The sequence below is a fragment of the Hyperoodon ampullatus genome, assembly GCF_949752795.1.
Source record: "Hyperoodon ampullatus genome assembly, chromosome: 13".
NCBI classification, from domain to species: Eukaryota; Metazoa; Chordata; class Mammalia; order Artiodactyla; family Ziphiidae; genus Hyperoodon; species Hyperoodon ampullatus.
The window spans coordinates 5,944,482-5,966,430 of record NC_136926.1 but is presented as its reverse complement, the minus strand read 5'-3'; the positions used below and the strand labels follow the sequence as shown (position 1 = coordinate 5,966,430).

Sequence of the window (21,949 nt, the reverse complement as noted above, 5' to 3'; positions counted from 1 at the left end):
CTCTAGAAGCTGGGAAAGGCAAGAAAACGGAGTCTCCCCGTCAACCTCCAGAAAGGAACGCAGCCTGCTGACACCTGGATCTTAGCCTGGAGAGGCCTGTGTCCGACTCCTGAACTACGGGACTGCTTAAGATCATAAACTTGAGCTGTTCTAAGCCACCAGGTTTGTGGGAATTTATTACAACAGCAACCGATATACCCAAAGCATATTTTTTTTTCAAGTTATCTTTCTGCTGCCCTCTTTATCTCCAGCCTAATGGGATTATCAGAGGCCATGGAGTAAAGAGACAGATAAGCCCCTCATCACGGGCCACACCCTCCCGCCCTCCCATGGGGAATGACACATACTGAACCTGCAGGTGCTGACATTCTGAATTCCTGACTCCCGGCAGGGGCAAAAGCCCTCATTGGGCGGGTAGACGGACCCGTTGGCAAATAAGGTGTTCGGAGCCACGAAGCGAAAGGTGGGGATGCCTTCGAACACCCCCTGCTCCTTGTAGATGAGCTTCATGGACCTGCGGGGACAAACGATGGAGGATGACACCCCAGAATGAGGTGGCTGGAAGTGGGTGGCCCGAGTTGAGCCACGCCCCACGGGCACGGCCGCCCCCCGGGTCCCAGCAGCCGCCGTCTCTCGCCTGGCGAATTGCAATGACCTCCCTTATGGGTCTCCCTGCCTCCCCCGCCTACGCCAATCCATTCTCCGCAAGCAGACGGAGCTTTAAAACAAGGACAGCATATATCACGACCCCACTTAACCCTGCAATGGCTTCCAGTCTAATCTAGAATAAGATCTAATGTCCTCACCATGGCCCACGAGCTTGTAGAGGGTCCACCCCCTGCCTACCTGTACTGCACCCCACAGGTGGTATTCCTCCCACATGCTCCATCCTGTCCCAGGGCCTTTGTATCTGCTGCTCCTGGAGCCTGGAATGTTCCTCCGTCTCATCCCCACATCAGACCTCAGTTCTCCACTCAGGTCACGGTGCGGCTGTCAGCTCCGTAGGCAGCAGCAACGTGGCCGACATGCTATTCTCTCTTCCTCCGCTCACCCTGCCGTATTTCTCAAAGGCACTTCTAACCTCGAACATGGTCTGTGGATCAGAACTGCTCCACCCGCGCTGTCCACGGGGGCCACTCAGCACACGTGGCCTTAGAGCCCTTGAAACAGGGCCAGTCCAAGCCAGGATGCAGCTCTACGTGTCAAATGCACTCCACATTTCTACGACTTGATACCCCCAAACAATGGAAAACAGCTCTTCAATATTTTACATCTGTTTACGCATTGTGAAATGATACCATTTTGGATCTCCTGGGTCCAACAAAACATCATTAAAATTAATTTCACCTATTTCTCGCTCCTTTTCTTCAATGTGGCCACTAGAAAGTTTTAAACTGCAGATGGGACTTGAATTATATTTTTATTGGAGAGGGCTAGCCTAGACAATAGTATCACGTCAATGCTAAATTTCCTCATTTTGGTGACATGATGGGGTTATGTAAGAAAATGTCATTTTTAGAAAACACCCACTGAAGTATTTAGGCATCCAATGTACTCTCAAAGGGTCCAGGAAAAATATACAGAAGGAGAGAGAGAGAAAGAGAGAAGTGTGGGATAAGGATAAAGCAGAAGGGGCCAAAGAGAAACAACTGGGAAATTGGGGAAGGCAACGCGGAGAAAATTGCACATTCTCACAACTTTCCTCTAGGTTGAAATTCCTAATTTTAAGAAGTGAACACACACAGAGCAAAAGCACCTCCGCTCTCTGACACTCCCCTGGGGTGCGTGGGCCTGAGTCCCCCGCCAGGACATGACTCCCAGGGAAGAGAGACGGGGCCCAGCTTGTCTCTGCGGGGACCCCAGTGTCTCGCACAGACAGGGCTCCATCAAGGTTTGCTGGGGAGGCAGGTGGGTCGGAGTTCACATCAGTGAGATCCCAAGCAAAGGGTTTTTCCAGAGTGGCCTGAACAGAGAAGCCAAGGACAGGGCAGCAGCCAGAGAAGAGCTCTAGGAGCCACTGTCTCTTCTCACCCCTCGGCCGGGGCCACTGCAATTGTTCAGCCACAAGCTGACCTCCGAGGCTGCTACTCTGGAGGCTGAAGGGGCTTCAGGAGAGGCATCCAGATGTCACAGCATCCAATGGGAAATTAGGGCAGCCAGGCAAACAGCACAGGGAGCCCCGCCCATCACTTGCCTTATTGCGCGGTCCCCTGCAATCCTGCCCATTTCCTGCCCACCACGACCTCTCTCTGGGCCTTGCAAAAGCACAAGCAATTGGCGTTTGGCTCTTCATGGTGCAACCAAAGAGAATTCAGGATGGCACCAAAGAGAATTCAAGATGGCGCCAAAGGCCGGTGGACACACAGAGAGCCAAGCGCTTTGCAAGTTCACACCACAAGCCACTTGATTCGGCTCTGAGCAGCCACAAGGCAGATTTCCCAGGAGGCCCAGAATGTCCCACGTCAGGGCAATTACCGGCAGGCCTCGGGGCTGTAGAATTCCAGCGAGGATTCAGGAGTCATAAATGGTGCCCACATCTGCCCGGAAGTCCCATTAATCATGTTGCACTGATCGGAATGCCAGAAGTTGACCTGTGGGGATGCAAGACCTCTTAAAGAAATGCTCTTGGGCATTTCCTACCTGACGTGGAGCTGTGACTTCACGGGCCATGTGCCCTGGGGGATGTCACTACCCAACTGACAGAAGCCTGTCCCCGTGGAGAGACAGCCTGGTGCAAGGTGAGCAGGCTGTGTAGACAGCCAGAGACACTGTCGACGGCAGCTCCCCACTCCCTAACCATGGATCCCTGAATGTGCAACTTTGTTGGGGACTCAGTTACTTCATCTGTAAAATGGACCTGTCACTCACATCTCCAAGGAGCACAGTGAGCAGGGGACACTGACCTCCTCACCTCTCAGAGAGGAAGGACACTTCCTGAAAACAGATCAAGTTAGAAGGTAGCCCAGTAAGGAAAATATTTAAAATAATAATGGTGGCTACCAGATCTCAAAACAGTAGTTGCCTCTGGGGAGTGAGACCTGGACAGAAAAAAAACAGACCTCTCACACTCTACCCCTCTGTCCTAGGAGAAGGTTTTTAAGCATGTGTACATTTATATATATATATATATATATATTTTTTTTTTTTTGGGGGGGTCCCATGTGGAATCTCAGTTCCCCGACCAGGGATCGAACCCAGGTCCCCTGAAGTGGAAGCACAGAGTCCTAACCAACGGCTCTCCAGGGAAGTCCCTGTACATTTTTATATTGAAAAAGCAAGTCAAAGAGAAGTTCAGTAGCGCCCATTCGGAACGGTTATTAATGGCTGCAAATGGTAACCCTGCCACTCTGGGCACTGATGGGGAATAACCTGTCCCCCCTGCCTCAGGTCTTTGCCACCATCACCCAGATAAGCGTTTGGCAGGTGTGAGCACCACCACTGCACAATCATTCTTGTGCATGATAACAAAAGGCCACCAGGTAAAAAAAGCAAGTTGCAAAACAATGCACATAGGATGATTTCACTCTGCTCCAAGAAGAAAAAAAAAAACAACGCACGTGCAAATCGATACAAATAGACAGGAAGAATATACCCAACGCTGATAACTCTGGGTTTCCTCTGTGACTCAGGTGGCAGTGGGGCTGGGTGTGTGAAGTCGTACAAAGTGCACTTTATATCTATTATTTTATTTTTTCATGCGAGTGTCTTCCTGTGTTTCTAGCGTAATTTTTTTTGTTTACTCAATAATCTTTTACTGCAATGGATGGTTATATCATCAGTGTAATATTTTTGAAGCATTCTTGTAAGTGAAGCATCAAAGAAACACTTCTGTTCCTAGCATACACGTAAATAATCAGTGTCTGTGCCCCCCACACACATCTGGAACAAAGAGCTAGGTTTTTGGGTTTTTTTTTTTTTTTCGTTTTTTCGTTTTTGTTTTTAGCCGCATCTTGCGGCATGTGGAACTTCCCCAACCGGGTTGAACCCGTGCCCCCTGCAGTGGAAGCCTGGAGTCTTAACCACTGGACCGCCAGGGAAGTCTTAGTTGAGCCTTAAACATAGGTAAGATCCCCAACTCTGAGAGCATCTCCCCTGCGGATGCAACCCCCTCCTGTTTTTGTTTTGTTTTATTTTTTTAATTGGAGCATAGTTGATTAACAATGTTGTGTTAGTTTCAGGTGTACAGCAAAGTGATTCAGTTCTACATATACGTGTATCTATTCTTTTTCAAACTCTTTTCCCATTTAGCTTATTACAGAATATTGAGCAGCGTTTCCTGTGCTATACAGTCGGTCTTTGTTGGTTATCTGTTTTACATATAGCAGTGTGTACATGTCAATCCCAAACCCCTGCTTTAAGAGGAAGAAGGTGCACTGGGTGGCCTACCCTGGCAGCCCCTGCCATCCCTACCCGGCCCCTGTACAGGACGGCCGGTGCCTCTTGCCCTCACCTTGCTGACCCCGTTCCACTTGTCCACGAGGTGGATCCTGCTGAAGTTTTTGACCCCCGTGAACACCGTGAAGAGCCCGGAATCAGAGTTGTTGAGCTGCAGACAACAGCAGAGAATGATACCTTTAAGCCCCAGGATGGAGGCAAAGGACCCGGGGACCAGTAGTCAAGCCAGCCCGCTTAGTTACAGGCGGCTCCCTCTTCACCCGGAGGACAGGGGCCTCGTCATCTTGTTCACCACTGCATCCCCAGCACCTGGGGGTCAAGAGGAGGAGGACTTGGGGGCTTTCTAGGAGGGACACTCCCCTGATGACAGCATCCATCCTAGAAAGATTCCCACCTTCCCTCCCAGACTCTAGGAGAGTCTGGTTCTCCTCCTAGGTGAATGGTAGGGTCACCCCATTACTCTCCCCAAATTAAATAAAGCATGGCCACGTGACCTCTTTGATCAGTGAAAACGATCAATGAGGAGAGAAGTGGTTTGTCACTTCCAGGTGGGAGCTTTAAGAGCCGGTGCATGCGAACTTCCCCGTGCTTTCTGTCGCTGCTACAGAAACCAGGGAAGTGTGTGTCCAGCTGGAGCCTCCCTCAGCCTGGGTCCCTGAGTGACAGCAAAGAGCAGAGGCCCACGGGTCACCCGCACTGGACATGGCATATAAGCAAGAGATACACTTTTGTTGTTTTAAGCCACTGAGATTTGAGGGCTGTTAAACCTGGCGTATCCTGAAGCATACAGGCACACAGGACCTGATGTTTATCAAGTACTTTCTAGACAGGCTTTGGCACCCTGAGGGTATTTCTTAGAAAAAGATTTCTAATTCAAAGCAAAAACATGCAAAGCGTACAAAGAAATGAGTGGCTGCTGGGTAAAATCTAGAAAGCACCCTTTTACCTCCGAGGACGCCATACAATGTAAGGTGTAGCACCCCTTAGGAACTCAATAGGGGTCGTTTGGTGGCCGAAGAGCTACCTCGATTACTGACTGGTTAAGCCAACAGGGCCCAAGTTCAAAGCCTGCCCTGGCTTCCTAATATCTGTGTGTTCTGTCACCTGTCCATTTAGAGCTTCATGAGCCCAAACTTTAGCCAATATAAGGGGACTGTAACAGGAGCCACTATTAAATATGAGAATATTAAAAGAGCTAATGTGTAAAACTGCTGAGCACAGTGCCTGAGAGATGATAAGAACTCAAAATGCTTTATTATTATTATTGTTATTATTATTAATAAATGCTCACCCAAAAGGATACTAACACAGTAATTATAATAGACAAAGTGTATCAGAGACTGCTAGTCACTACCCAAAGTCCATTCTCCCCTTTCTCCTTCAGAACAAAACCCAAACCTTACTCAGGGCACCAACACACCAGCTAAAAGGTAACATTTTCCAGCTTGCCTTGCAGCCAAGTGTGGCCACATGACTAAGTTCTGGGCAATGGAAAGCAAGTGGAACTTGGTTTTCTCCCTGCTAACGAGGGAAACAACTGGTACATGCTGTTTTGTCCTCAACTCCCCTGACTGCCCCTAAAACCCCCACCACTTCCTACTTCCTGCTGTTGCCTAGAATGTGGATGTGATAGCTGGTGCTCTGGCAGCCATCTTGGACCATGTGGTAATCTTGAGTATGGAAACCACACCCTCAGGAGGGCAGAGCAGCGTAGTAGAAGAATTCTAGATCCCTGAAGAGTGTGAAACCACCACAGGAACACTGAACAGTCCCTGCTGGACTGTTATTTTGGGATTTCCACTATAAATACTCAAAAATAAGTTTTAACATGCTACTCAATTGGTAATAACTTTCATTTGTTTACAAGCTTACAGTTTGCTTTGACAAGAATCATGTCACTTACCTTAAACTTGCCAACTTACCCACACACCCAGAACCTGTCATCCTAGTCAAAAAGGTACTGAGCAGCTATCATGTGCCCAGAACAGAATCACGATTTCTCCCTCCCACTGCCCCCAACACCAGGTCAGCGGAGCCCCAAAAGGAGGCTGAAGCTGGAGCAACTCAGAGGGCTGGTTACAATTCGTGGTTGAGGGAGCCAAAGTCAGGGATCTGACTCTACATCAGATCATGATTCAGGATCCCAATCACTGACCCTACTAGGTTACCAGGGGTCAAGATTAAGAAAAAGCAGGCAACTCAGAGCAATGCTATAGTTGACATGTGTGACCCGCCTCCCCAGCAGCCACTCCCTTTTCTTTCAGCAACAGTCACATCATTTGAGCCTGGATCAAGCTGCATCTGAAACCACCCCTAGAGTTTTCAATTATATAAGCCAATGAATTCTCTCTTTTGCTTAAGCCAGTTTGAGTTAGATTTTCTGTAATTTACAACCCACAGCTCCTGGGCCCCCAGCCACCTCCAAGAGCGAGCTGGTAACCGGTTCCCAGGCTGTGCCAGTGGAGGACAAGACAGAGGCCCTGAGCTTCTCACTGGGCCACACTTACCTCAGCAAATAACCCGAACTTGCCCTTGAAGGGGAACATGTTTGGGAAGTACTTATTGATGAGGTGGATGAGGGGATCCTCGTAGCCCCACATGATCTCGCTGACAGTGCGGTTCATGAAGGCACGTTCACCAAGGGTGCTGAATGCCAAGGTCATGATCAGCTTCAGGCTCATGGGCCCATTCTCCATCATCATTGCTGCACTCTGCAGAGCCAGGGGACACCATGGGTTAGACGCCAGACACAGCGGGTCTGAGCTCCCTGAACTTCAAGCCAGGCTTCAAGGCACAGCCCATCTAGAGAAACGTTCAGGCCTAGAAGGGTCCCTGCAGTGGACATGCAGGGCGTCTGGGTCATCCGGAACCATTCCCTGATCCTTCAGGAATAGGGCCACCTGTGCTCTTGAGTTCAGGCCGAGTTAACTCCAACCCTAGCCCCACAGGCAGGCATGTGCCTTAGGCCTGGCCAATAAGAAACGTTCCTCTCGGGACTTCCCTGGTGGTCCAGTGGTTAAGAATCCGCCTTCCAATGCAGGGGACGTGGATTCGATCCCTGGTTGGGGAACTAAGATCCCACATGCCGCAGGGCAACTAAGCCTGTGTGCTCTGGAGCCCGCACACCACAACTAGAGAGAAGCCTGCGTGCCGCAACGAAAGACCCCACGTGCCGCACCAAGACCCAATGCAGCCAAATAAATAAGTATTTTTTAAAAAAACAGTAAGAAAGAAACGTTCCTCTCTATGTGTATGTAGCCCAATCACAGCCAACAAGCCCCAAGGAGCCAGTCGGCAGGGACTGTGGGGTAGAGAGGGGAAGTGCCTGTGGCTGTCCTTGAACGTGGGGTGTGCAAGGCTGTAGCCACCCTGAGGGGCAGGTCGGCCAGAGCATGGAACCATCACAGATCCGGGCAACCTTGTTTGCACTCTGGATCAAGCCACATCTGAAACCAGACCAACTCCTGCCCTTTCAGTAACAAGAGCCCACATATGCCCTTTTTGCCTATACCAATTTAGAGCACCTTTTACTATAACCTTGTAACCAAAAGAATCTTCATGGAGACTCGACTTCCTTAGCATCTCCCACCCAAACTCCAAGACCCCAAGTACCTGTTCTACCCAATATCTGGGTGCTTAGAATTTAGGTGAATTTATTTTCTAATTTTTGCTTTCCTCTGGAGATACTGTCTTGGCACTTGGTTTATTTTTATTTATTATTTTTTTTTTTTGCGGTACGCGGGCATCTCACTGCCGCGGCCTCTCCCGTTGCGGAGCACAGGCTCCGGACGCGCAGGCCTGGTGGCCACAGCTCACGGGCCCAGCCGCTCCGCGGCACGCGGGATCCTCCCGGACCGGGGCACGAACCCGCGTCTCCTGCGTCGGCAGGCGGACTCTCAACCACTGCGCCACCAGGGAAGCCCTGGTTTATTTTTTAAAGGCACCTCATCCAAAAGCTAATCTCCACCTGTAGAAAAGGGAACAGAACCAGCATTTCCTAAAACACAGAGGTCTGATTCCATGGGAACTCACAAGGGTCTCCTTAACATTATGATTTTTTAAAGGTAATAAATAGATGGTTTTTAAAAATCATAAAAGGATACAAAACAAAAGTCCCTCTCCAACCCCTGACCCTCCTCTTCCTATTCTTCTCCCCCAAGGCAACCCACTGCTCTGGGGTCTTGAGTATTCCTGCAGAGAGAATCTACACCAGAAGTCAGCAAACTATGGCCCGTGGGCCAAAGCCAGCCCACGGCCTGCTTTTGTACAGTCCGGGAGCTAAGAATGTTTTTTTATATTTTCAAATGGTTGAAAGGAAAACAAAAGAAGACTACTCTGAAAAACATGAAAATTATATGAAACTCACATTCCCGTATCCATGAAACAGTTCCATTGGAATATAGCCACACCCACTCATTTATGTTTGTGTCTTGGGCTGCTTTTGTGTTATACTTTCAGAGCTGATCAGCTGCAACAGAGAACATCTAGGCATCCAAGGCTAAAATATCTATCTGGCCTTTTACAGAAGAAGCCCACTCTGGTCTAGGCACGTAAAAGCACTTGTGTGGAAGTGGGTATGTGCGTGCAAGTATTTCTCCTTTAGAAATATTATAAGTAGGGGCCTCACACATGTGTTCTGCACCTTGCTTTTCCCCAGTTAGATTTAACTAAGAGACTGTTCCATGACACACCCTGCGGCCCTGCCTCCTTTTGCTGGCTGTATACTAGTCCACTGCCCACCCGCAGTAGATTCTCACAACATAACTCCACATAACACACGTTTAGGTTGCTTCTAGACGTTTGCTCTGAAAATGTTGCTGAAATAAATATCCTTGAGAACAAACATCTTTGCCCACATGTGTTATTCTGTCAAGAGGACAAATTCCTACCTATGAAATTTCTGAGGTCAAAGCCACGTGCAATTTATATTGAAAATCACTACCTTCCAACACCTCATACCAGTTCCGTGGCTAACGACACTATCTGTTTCCACACACGCTACTAAGCCCTGGGCGTTATCACACAGTCTTTGCCAACCGGCTCGGTGGGAGAAAATGACTTCACTGCCAAAACATGCGTATCTCTGAGGCGGGCAGCTGCAAGGCTTTGGGCTGCATTTTCTGAGCTTCTGTTCCGTCCACCCAACGGACTTACCAGGTGCCTTCACGTCTGATCCTGAGCCCAACCCGGGGCCAGGCCCAGAGCAAATGCCGGATGACCTTCAACTGGGTGGACAGAGGATTGAATGGAGGGCTGAGTGCCACAGAGGGCAGACTCATAGCCCAAACTTCGCAGGTTCAAAACCCTAATCTGCTACTCAGTAGCTGAGCGACCTTAGGTAAGTCACCTAACCTCTCTGTTCTTCAGTTCTCCTCCTCTACAAATGGAGAAAATAATGGTCCCTAATGACCATGGGATCGCTGACAAGTAAACAAGGTAACGTGTACAGCCTTAAACACGAGTTCTAACACGCAGTGTTAGCAGGATGCTCATCCAGCAGGCCTGAGACTCTCTAGAAAGGCCTGCTGGCCAGGCTGGCCTTTGGCTGGTGTCTGAGATCCTGGCTTTAGGAGGGCTCTCACACCCCCTAACTAAGAGGGGCTCACTGCTCCTGGACTGTACCAACGTGGTTTATGCAGACCACCTGCTTTCCTGGAACCTGGGTCTGTGCCAGGCAGAGGGCACCTACGTGACCAGCCCCCAATAAACACCCTGGACGCTGAGTCTCTAGTGGGCGTTCCTGGTGGAGGACACCCACCTGTATTGTCACGAGTCACCGCTGAAGGAATGAAGCGTGCGCCGTGTGACTCCCCTGGGAGAGGGCTCTGGAAGCCTGTGTCTGGTCTCCACCCCACGTGCCCCTTCCCTCTGCTGAGTCTGTTCTGTCTCCTTCCACTCTGCCAAACCATAGCCAAGAGCAGGACCACATCTGCTGGGTCCTGTGAGCCCTCCTAGTGAGTCAGCGAACCTGGGGGTGGTCTTGGGGACCCTGACACTCACGGCAGGCAGTAAATCCAGCTACTACCATGACTCTCACCTGCAGAGAACGGACGACCTGCCCCTAACCTCCCCCTAAACACCACAGACGACGACACGGACCCCCGTTCAGCTCCCCCCCGCCAGTACCTCCTTTTGGAGATTTTAGATTTACAGAATGGAAAAGAGGAAGACCATGACTTTGGCCAATATCCCCAAACCAGAGCCCAGGATGCGCCCAGGAAGCCCACTGGGCTTAATGTCACCGCAGGAGCCACAGGCTGTGCCCTCAAGGGACTGACTGGTGCAGGGGGCAGACAGAGAGACGGAAGGGGCGCCTCACCAAGACCAGGATGTTAGGCATGACGATATTGTCGCTCTCCAGGCCGCGGGACTTGTCAGGCTGGAACTGGAAGCTGCGGTACTCGAGGAAGGACACCGTGTCATTGTCGTTGAAGGTGATGTTGCTCTTGTGTCTGAACTCCCTGTGGGCGAGGAAGCCGGTGGGTCAGCTGCCTGGGAGCCAGAGGCCCTCGGATGTCTGCACCGAGCTTGGCCGCCTCCCCTGCATCTGTCCTCCCGCCGCCTGCCCACTGCAGGACACGGCACCAAAGCCTCTGTAACCAAATCCCAACACGCCCCCCTCCCCCTGGCCAAGCCGCCGCTGTCCCTCATCAGTCTCTTCCCGGGCTTCCCTGCCCCTCCAGGGTAGGCGGGGAGGATGGTGGTTAGGGATACGCACTCTGAAGACAGAGGGTGGGGACCTGAATCCCGTCTCCATCAATTACTACCCCAGCCTCAGTTTTCCCACCTATAAAATGGGAGCAATGGGACTTTCCTGACGGTCCAGTGGTTAAGACTCCGCACTTCCGTTGCAGGGGGCACGGGTTCAATCCCCGGTCGGGAACTAAGACCCCACATGCCGCAGGGCGAGGCCAAAAATAAAATAAAATAAAATGGGAGTAATAACAAAACCTACTTCATTAGGTCCCTACTTGTGAGGATTAAGTGAGTTAATGCACATCAAGCAATTAAAATGGTTGTCAGATGCAAAGAAAACATTACAAAGCAGCGGCAAGTTTCACTGCTGTTATGCTGTCATTATTCTCTCCTGTTCTGCAAACTGTTCTCCACAGAGCATCCAGAAGAATCTTTGGAGAGGGGAAAGCAGATCGCGTCATCCTCTTGCCCACAACTCCTTTGCACACAGGATAAAATCGAGCTCCTACTGTGGCCTCCGGGGTCCTCACCATCTGACTCCATCCCGTTCTCGGGCTTCCTCTCTCCCACTATCCCCCTCACTCCTAACACGCCAGCATTTACGCTGCTTGGTTTTACCTTACTTGTCCACTTGTTTATTCCCTCCCCGCTCGCTCCCCATCGGAATGTCAGCTCTGTGAGGCAGGGGCTTTTGTCTGCCTTTGACAGTGAACTGGGGGACTTCCCTGGGGGTCCAGCGGCTAAGACTCTGCACCCCCAATGCAGGGGGCCTGGGTTCGATCCCTGGTCCGGGAACTAGATCCCACATGCATGCCACAACTAAGAGTTTGAATGCCACAACAAAGGAGCCCGCTTGCCGCAACTAAGACCTAGCGCAGCCAAATAAATAAATAAATAAATGTTTAATAAAACAAAACAAAAACAGTGAACTGGCATAGTGCTTGGCACACAGGAGGCACTCAATAAACGCTTACGGAACGAAGGAATAAATAGGAACTTTGGCAAACCAGACTCAGCTCTGATATAGAAGCTTTTCATGGGTGAGCTAAGCCAGGATCACAGTTTCCTGAAGGCACAACAGGCAGAACAAGAAATCGGGCCTCCTATTCCAACAGGCCTCCCTGCCTCTTGGAAAACTGCTCGGGCCAATCCAACAAGCTCAGTAGCCACTGGAGATATGCACCCTCCCAAAGAAAACGATCAAACGAAGAGGCTGTGGCAGCAGTGGTCAGAATGGAACGGAGCAGGACCCCAACATACCCTTTCCCTGTCCCCCATTTTTTGTTTGTAGGAAATAGGCTTCATTCAGCTTCCTTGACCTCCCCTGAGTTCCAAAGGGCAGGTTCAAACACTTGCTAATCAGGGGAGGGAGGGGATGCAGAGATAAGGGAAGAACAGTCTGGAGACAATAGTGCTGCCTTGGGGCAGGGTCCTGGTTCCCCTTCAAGGGATACACAGAACAATATCTTTGAGTTCTTCTGCAGGAACTAAAGCCCCCACCCAGGTGGAGGATGGTAACTTCAGGCCGAGCACAAGATTCCTGGGACACCGCCCTGTTACCTCACCACCAACCATCAGAAGAAAGTTTTGCACACAGTGGGAGGTGATGAAGGCTCTGACCCGCTCCCCAAATGATTTCCCTTTAAAAACTTCCATGGTCAAGCAGAATCTTTGGAACTGGTTTTTGGACATGAGTCTGCCTTCTCCCCAGGTTGCCGGCCTCCTGAATAAAGCAACCTTTCCTTTCCAACCAACACTTGCCTTTTTTTTTTTTTTTTTTTTTTTACTTTTTGGCCGCACCTCACGGCATATAGGATCTTAGTTCCCCAACCAGGGGAACTGTGTCCCCTTCAGTGGAAGCTCAGAGTCTTAGCCACTGGACCGCCAGGGAAGTCCCAACACTTGCCTTCTGAGCAGCGAGCAGCTGAACTCAGGTAACAATACTGTGTTAACAGCTAATGTTTATTGAGCACTTACTACATGCCAGGCACTGTGCTGGGCTTTCCGCTAACCATCTTATCCAATCCTCATAACCACCCACAGTGCGTACCGTCATCCCCATTTTACAGAGCGGGAAACTGAGGCACAGGGAAGGAAAGGCCTGTGCCCATGGTCAGAGAGCTGCTGAGTGGCAAAGCCAGGCAGTCACGCTCCAAGTCTCAAGCACTAGAGCACCAGATTGGGAGAAGCAGATTGACCTTGAACAAGCCCCACTGCTGCGAGGGGCCTGTTTTCTCATCTGTAAAATGGGGTGATGACCTGAGTGCCAGCCCAGCCCCCTCCATCCTCACCTGTACACATAGGGTCCACGCTCCCGCACCTGCGGCTTCTGGCCTTGGAGGATCTCCTTGGGGTTGACGACATCAAAAAAGTAGACAGAGAGGTAGAAGGGGACGGGGATCTCCTTCCACATGTTGAAGGACAGGCTGCTGGGGTCGATGCGCACATTCTGTGGGGGATGAGACAAACAGGTCCGTGAGCAGGAGGGCCAGGGCCCCCGCCCACCTACCCACCCGGCTCCGAAACAGCTGCCCGGTGCCAGCCGGTGCTGCAGACTCCACAGGCACATCATGGAAGGGGCTCCCTGGAGGGGGGTGCTCTGGGGACAGGAGGAGGTGGGAATGCTGCTCTGGAGTTGACATAATTAATGTTAACAGGTAATATTATTTTTACATGGTATTTTTTTTAATAAATTTATTTTATTTTTTAGTTATTTTACTTTTGGCTGCGTTGGGTCTTTGTTGCTGCGTGTGGGCTTTCTATAGTTGCGGCGAGCGGGGGCTACTGTTCATTGCGGTGTGCGGGCTTCTCATTGCGGTGGCTTCTCTTGTTGCAGAGCACAGGTTCTAGGCACGTGAGCTTCAGTAGTTGTGGCGCACGGGCTTAGTTGCTCCGCGGCATGTGGGATCCTCCTGGACCAGAGATCAAACCCGTATCCCCTGCATTGGCAGGCGGATTCTTAACCACTGCGCCACCAGGGAAGCCCCTATGTGTTATTTTTAAAATGTGTTTTCATAACGGCAGCCTGACTGGGGGACCAGGAGGTGGCTGCTGCTTGACCACAGCACTTGGCACCCAGCGGAAAGTGGGCCAAATGTGTCATTCATTCATTCACTCATTCATTCAACACACATTTTTTAAAAACTTTAGTATAATTGATTTATAATGTTCCAGGTGTACAGCAAAATATTCAATTTTACATATATATATATTCTTTTTCAGATTCTTTACTATTATAGGTAAGATATTGAATATAGTTCCTCGTGCTATACAGTAGGTCCTTCTTGTTTACCTACTTTATATATAGTAGTGTGTATCTGTTAATCCCAAATTCCTAATTTAGCCCTCCCCATCCCACTTCCCCCTTTGGTGACCATAAGTTTGTTTTCTATGTCTGTCAACACACATTTGTTGAGCAGTTACTACAAGTCAGGCCCTTTTCTAAGAGCTGGGGATAGGAGAGCGAACAAGACAGACCCAGATCTCCAACGTCGTGTGGCTCTTATTCCAGTAAGGGAAAGGTCTTCAATAATTAGGGTAAAGTGCATGCTATGTGACAGGGCATAGTGAAAACAGAGCAGGGACAGGGAAGAAGACTGCAATTTTAAACAGAGGAGTCAGGCAGGTGAAATGTAAGGAAAAACAAAAGACCAAAACTAAACCAAAATTAAAAACTAAGGGCACTGAGGGGAACACGTGTATTTGGTGGTGGTGGGTAAGTCCATGAAGAAGCCACAGCCCGTGCAAAGGCCCTGAGGCAGGGAGGAGCTGAGACCGAGCATTCAGGAACAGCAAGGAGGCCAGCATGGCCAGAGCAGAGTCTATGAGGGGGAGAGCAGAAGGAGATGAGACCAGAAGCAGTTTTCCACGAAAAGCCAGCAAAGCAGAAATTTATATAAGCTATAAATCTCCAGATTTATAAAGCTTGGCCAAAATTTGATTTCCTTAAACGGTGGAAGATAACAGGTCTGAAGCTCACTCAGAGAGTCTGTCAGATACACTGGCCTCTAATCCCTGCTTCGCTCCTCAGCTCTGAGCTCCCTGCCCCAGTGACACAGGAGGTCCCCCCAGTGCCACCCAACCCCTCCCCCACCCAGCCTGACCCAGCCCATCAGATAGAGGCTCAATGTTGCAAAGCTAGATGTCTGGGCAGCTTGCGTCACCCTCACCCTTTCTTTGAACGTGGTCTTCCAGGACAAGGACAGCCACCCCCGCTGTCCCCAAAGAGACTGTCCCAGAACCAATGGGCAGCAGCCCCAGAGGAGGCAGAAGGCTGGAGCTGGAGGTCAGGCTCGGCCCCATGTCCCCAACTGGCAGGCTCTGGGAAGGAGCAGATTGGAGGGAGTCTGACCCGAGGGCCCTTCGAGCAAGTTGGTCGGCCCTGAACCTCAGTTTTCCCATCTGTACAATGGGGCCAGTGACTCTATAGCCTCAGCTGTGCCTCATTTGACCTACGTGGCATTTAAATGAAGAAAAGTTGAACTCATTGCCAAGAACAAAAAACTGGGAGATTGAACATAAAATCTGGACTTCAGGGTTCTCTTGAAAATATCAGGAGATCAGAAACTTGCCTTCAGGTGTAACAATCCTTTATTGATAAACACGTCTTCCTACCAGCTACGGGAGTCACAAGGATCATTTTTATAACCCGAGCATCCAGTACCTGCAAATAAAGGTGACTAGTAAACACGGTTCGTACAAAGCAACAAAAAAGGGTATTTCCCTGCTGGAGAGGGTGTGGAGAAAAGAGAACCCTCCTACACTGTTGGTGGGAATGTAAACTGGTGCAGCCACTATGAAGGACAGTATGGAGGTTCCTCAAAAAAACGAAAAATAGAACTACCATATGGTCCAGCAATCCCACCCTTGGGTATGTATCCAGAGAAAACTCTAATTCGAAAAGATACATGCACCTCAGTGTTCACTGCAGCACTATTTACAATAGCCAGGTCATGGAAGCAACCTAAATGTCCATCGACAGAAGAATGGATAAAGAAGATGTGGTACACATATACAGTGGAATATTACTCAGCCGTAAAAAAGAATAAAATCATGCCATTTGCAGCAACATGGATGGATCTAGAGATGACTATACTAAGTGAAGTAAGTCGGACAGAGAAAGAGAAATATCATACATATCACTTATATGTGGAGTCTCAAAAAAAATGATACAAATGAACTTATTTACAAAACAGAAACAGACTCACAGACACAGAAAACAAATTTACAGTTACCAAAGGGAGATTAGGAGGTTGGGATTAACATATAGACACTACTATATATAAATCACTTAGTTGTACACCTGAAACTAACACAACAGTGTAAATCAACTATACTCCAATATAAAACTAAAAAAAAAAAAAAAACACGAGCATTTCCCAAGCGGGCCTGTGTGTCAGGTGCTTGTTCTAGACTCTTCGCTGCATTGTCCCTTCCCTGACTAGCACCACGATCCTTCGAGGCAGCCACTATTATTATTATGATGATTATAATAATAATAATAATTATTATTATTGGTTTCCTTTGTCAGTTTTAATGAAGACGTAAGTGAGGGAGTTCGGTGCAGGGTGCAGAAGGGTCCACTGTGACAGGTGACTGCTGACCTCTTCAGTGCGAGGGAAAAGGCCACAAGACCCTGGTGGGGGCCGGCCCTGAGCGCGCCTCTCCCAAGTTTAAGGCAGGGAGGGGGAAGCCAGCATCCGGGCCTCCCAGCCCCCAGCTCTGGAGCTGCAGAGCCCAGTGAGGGCACATCCCGGGGCCGGCCAGAAGGGGAGGAGGAATGGAGTGGCAGTCCCCGTGTACAGCTGTAGGCAGGGCCCGTCCCCAGCTCAGTCCTGACACATACAACCAAGAGGGCAATTCGCGTGAGCATGGAGGTGGGGAGGACATGGTGGACGGAAGGGGTCACCCCCCCTAAAACAAAGGCAGCAGCTGCAACTTCCCTCCAGGCCCCTGAGGTCCCCGGGGCTTGGGTTTTTCCAGCTCTTCCCATGTTTTGTGAGCTGCCATAAATCCAGATGTTTCTATGGCATCTCCCAATTGTTTCAATGGCAGCAACTTATTTTTCCAAATCAAACACACCCGGGGGCTTCCCTGGTGGCGCAGTGGTTGAGAATCCGCCTGCCAATGCAGGGGACACGGGTTCGAGCCCTGGTCTGGGAGGATCCCATATCCGCGGAGCAACTAGGCTCGTGAGCCACAACTACTGAGCCTGCGCGTCTGGAGCTTGTGCTCCGCAACAAGAGAGGCCGCGACAGTGAGAGGCCCGCGCACCGCGATGAAGAGTGGGCCCCCGCTCGCCGCAACTAGAGAAAGCCCTTGCACAGAAACGAAGACCCAACACAACCAAAAAATAAAAATAAATTAAAAAATAAAATTTTTTTTAAAATGTGCAGTTCCATCACATTAAAAAAAAAAAAAAACACACACCCAGGAGGCAGATCACACATCTTCAGGCCACGGCTGGACCGCCGGGATGCCCCTTTGTTACACCTGCCGGAGCACCTCACCTGCACCATCTCCCGGAGGGGGTGACCTCTCTGTGTTACGGCGGGGGCGGGGCTGGGGCCTGGGAGGCTGGGTAGCTCTCCCCCTCCCCACTGACCCACAGCAGGTCCCACCCCAGAGGCCATTCCCCCAGCTCCCTCCCACCAGCCACAGGCTTGGAGAGTGGAATTCAAATGTCAGCCTGGAGGCTGCTCGTGGGGTTGCAGGCATGGGAGGGGAGCGGTTGTTAGTCATGCAGGATGGAAATCTTTAACCCAAAGCAACAAAGACAGGCCCACGGGGAGGAGCGACAGACGGGCGGTGCCATCATGCCCTCTCTCCATCCCCCATCCACAGAATAGGTACACCCGGGGCTAGTAGGTAGGGGGCCCGCCTGTCCTGGCTTCAGTCAGCGCACTCGGCCAGGAGAAAACGCGACATCAATCCAGTTTCCTTCTTTTGACGTGTTTGGGATAAAATGTAACAGGGAAGAGCCAAATCGGACTCCATGTTGGATCTGTTTCTTTTACTTTAAACTTTGCTTTCCGCTGCTTGTGTTCACTTAAAGGACTCTGTCTACACAGAACAGCCTGCCTCGGGGAACCCGGTCCCTCTGCCTGAATGTTAAACCAAAGTGTCTTTGTTCAGGGAAGCATCCTGACCCTGTCCACCTGTGGATGGCTGCAAGAAAGAAGAAATGAACACATCCCCTCCCTGAGGCTGGCCATTCCAGGGGATATTCGCAAAACTTATGGCCTTTTTACTTTACTTCCTCATCTCCTCCCCCTCTCTGTGCTATAAAAGAAACTAGCATCCAAACCCTGTAAGATGGTTACTTTGAGACATTAGTCGGCTGTCTTCTCCGTCTGCTGGCTTTACGAATGAACAGTCGTATAGACAATGGACTCGAGGACACGGGGAGGGGGAAGGGTAAGCTGGGACGAAGTGAGACTGTAGCATTGACATATATACACTACCAAATGCAAAACAGATAGCTAGTGGGAAGCAGCCGCAGAGCACAGGGAGATCAGCTCGGTGCTTTGTGACCACCTAGAGGGGTGGGATAGGGAGGGTGGGAAGGGGACGCAAGAGGGAGGAGATATGGGGACATATGTATATGCATAGCTGATTCACTTTGTTATAAAGCAGAAACTAACACAACATTTAAAGCAATTATACTCCAATAAAAATGTTTAAAAACAAAAATTCGTATTGCCTGCCTCAACACCTCGTCTCTGATTTATTGGCCTGTCGTGCGGCAAGCAGAGCGAGCTTGGACTCGGTAGCAAAAATATATAACATGAGATCTACCCTCTTAGCAAATATTGAAATATACAACGCAGTATTGCTAAGTCTTATTCATCATGCATAACTACTATTACTACTACTACCAATAATAACAAACATAAATAAAGAGCTTGGGAGGAAACTTTCGGAGGTGATGGACGTCTTGATCGTGGTGATGGTTTCACAGGTGTATACTTCTCTCCAAACTCAACGAGTTGCATAATTATATACATATAGCTTTTTAAAATGTCAATGATACCTCAATAAAGTGGTTTAAAATAAAAAAAAGTTTCCAGTTCCTGCCTCCCTCCCCCAGCCCTGTTTCTTGGCAAAGGTACCTTGACCCGGACAAGGCTTTTTTGGAATTCCGGAATCCCTCTGTGCTTTCCTAATCTCCTGGCCTGCCCACCCGGTTCAGGGATAAATCAGCGCCAAACCGATGAGTCACCAGATGAAGCCATGTGTCTCTCCCTCCAACAGAAGGGGTTTTGGGGCCCTGGAGTCCCACCCCTGTTCATTGGGCAATCTCCTGTGACCCAGCTCTGCCTTCTGGGATAAGTCACTGATCCTCTCTGCACCTCAGTTTCCTCATCCATAAAATGGGTATAATGATAGCGTCCAAAATAAGTGGGTATGTAGAGGTAAAGTGCTTAGAACAGGGTACAGTAGAGCCTGGGGACCCAGAAGATCAGCCATGCAGTTACCTGGCACGAAGTGACCACCCCTTCCTCCTCCCCCTGTCACTGCCCCACCTCCAGTGGGGGTTGGACTTTGCACTGCTTGCGATCCACAGGATAACTTTGTTTCGGTCACAACGGACCAGAGGCATCAGGACCAGGCAGCTGATTAGATAACAGTGCACAGGCCAAGCTCAGGGCCTTTTGACTAACAACTGATTCTATCCCTGCCCCCTCCCCTAAGGTCAAAGATCACAGCCCGAAAACAAAGGCTGAGAGAGAAGGCCAAGGTGATCCCTCGCTGGACGCCACTCTCTTGTATCCAACCAGATTCTCCAGGCTCATTCTGGACAGTCAGGAGGGCTGCCTGGAAGAGAGGGCATGTGAGCTGGGGATTGAACAAAGGAGTTGGGCTTTGCCAGGGAAAGAAGATGGGGAGGGCGGTCCCGGCAGGGGCCCAGCCTCTGCAAAGGCTAGGAAGCCTTTAAGAGCATGACTTACCTAAATGTCCGTCAATCACAAATATGTTTTTAAAACAACTCAAACATCCACAATGGATAAACCAACTGCTGTGCATCCATACAATAGAATAAATGCTCGGTAATAAAAAGGAACCAACTGCTGATAAATGCCACAGGGATGAACCCCAAAAGCCTATGTTAGGGACTTCCCTGGCGGTCCAGTGGTTAACCCTCTGAGCTGCCAAGGCAGGGGGCACAGGTTCGATCCCTGGTCGGGGAACTAAGATCCCGCATGCCGCATGGTGAGGCCAAAAAAAAAAAAAATTAGACAAAAAAGCCTATGTTAAATTGAAAGAGCCAGATACAAAAAGCTACATACTATATGATTTCACTTATATGACATTGTGGAAAAGGGAAAACTCTAGGGACAGAAACCAGATCAGTGGTTGCCAGGGACTCAGGGGAGGGAGGAAGCTGACTGCAAAAGGGCACCAGGAAGCTATTTGGGGTGATGAAAATGTCCCATCCCTTGATTTTGGTGAGATGTATACATCTGATAAAGCTCATCAAACTGCACTTAAAAAGGATGAATGTTATGGATGAACCTTGAAAACACGACACTAAGATTTTCTGACAGTTTTATTGAGATCTGATTCAGATACCACACAATGTATCCATTTAAAGTGTACAACTCAATGGTTTCTAGTCTATTCTCAGAGTTGCGCAGCCATCACCACCGTCTAATTTCAGAACATTTCATCACCCGAAACAGAACCTCGTTAGCACTCAATTCTCTCCCCTAGCCCCTGGCAACCACCAGTCTACTTTCTGTCTCTACGGATTTGCCTTTTCTCCGATAAAGAGAATCATACAAGTCTTCAAATGTGTCCATAATTCTCTATTTCTTAAAAACAAGCAGAGACACAAAAGGCCACATATGTCTTCTTTCACTTAGCAAAATGTTATCGAGGTCCTGATCATTCATCCTTTTTATGTGTAGTTTGTTGAGCTTTAATCCAATGTATATACCTCACCAGCGTGGCAACTAAAATCAGGAGAAGGGACATTTTCATCAAGCCTTTTTTAAAAGGGGGTATATGAGCACATCTATGTTCACAGCAGCATTATCTACAATAGCCAACAGGTGGAAGCAACCCAAGTGTCCATCGATGGATGAGTGGATAAATGCAATGTGGTGTATCCAATGTTATTCAGCCTTTAAAAAGAAGGAAATTCTGGGCTTCCCTGGTGGCACAGTGGTTGAGAGTCCGCCTGCCAATGCAGAGGACACGGGTTCGTGCCCCGGTCCGGGAAGATCCCACATGCCGTGGAGCGGCTGGGCCCGTGAGCCATGGCCGCTGAGCCTGCGCGTCCGCAGCCTGTGCTCCGCAACGGGAGAGGCCGCAACAGTGAGAGGCCCGCGTATCGCAAAAAAAAAAAAAAGAAGAAGGAAATTCTGACACAGGCTATACACCATGGATGAACTTTGAAAACATTACTAAGTGAAATAAGCCAGTTGCAAAAGGACACACACTGTATGATTCCATTTACGTGAAGTGTCTAGAATAAGCAAGGGAGTTCCCTGGTGACCTAGTGGTTAGGATTCCGGGTTTTCACTGCTGTGGCCCAGGTTCAATTGCTGGTCGGGGAACTGAAATCCTGCAAGCTGCGCAGCGCGGCCAAAAAAAAAAAGAATAGGCAAATCCATAGGGACAGAAAGCAGCCTGGTGGCTGCCAGGGGAGCATTGGGGAGGGACTCCTTTATGGGTATAGGGTTTCCTTTTTGGGTGATGAAGAAGTTCTGGAACTAGACAGTGGTAATGGCTGCACAACATTGCGAATGGACTAAATACCACTCAATTGTACACTTTTTAACGGTTTAAATGGTGAGCTTTATGTTAAGTGAAACTTACCACAATTTAAAAAAGAAAAAAGATTAGCTGCAAA

The 21,949-nt window shown here is 49.5% G+C and overlaps 1 protein-coding gene across 2 annotated transcripts in view; it reads right to left on the bottom strand.

Moving 5' to 3' along the window:
• The window catches only part of SCARB1 (scavenger receptor class B member 1), a gene marked incomplete at its 5' end in the record, with an annotated part of 79,389 nt that overhangs the window by 23,285 nt on the left and 34,155 nt on the right, over positions 1 to 21,949 (bottom strand). For both annotated transcript variants that reach the window (XM_079717395.1, XM_079717396.1), the window contains 6 exons: positions 348 to 514; positions 2,476 to 2,591; positions 4,451 to 4,546; positions 6,903 to 7,106; positions 10,715 to 10,856; positions 13,383 to 13,540. In XM_079717395.1, the coding sequence (XP_079573521.1) occupies positions 348 to 514; positions 2,476 to 2,591; positions 4,451 to 4,546; positions 6,903 to 7,106; positions 10,715 to 10,856; positions 13,383 to 13,540 (883 nt within the window). The remainder of the gene's footprint in view (positions 1 to 347; positions 515 to 2,475; positions 2,592 to 4,450; positions 4,547 to 6,902; positions 7,107 to 10,714; positions 10,857 to 13,382; positions 13,541 to 21,949) is intronic.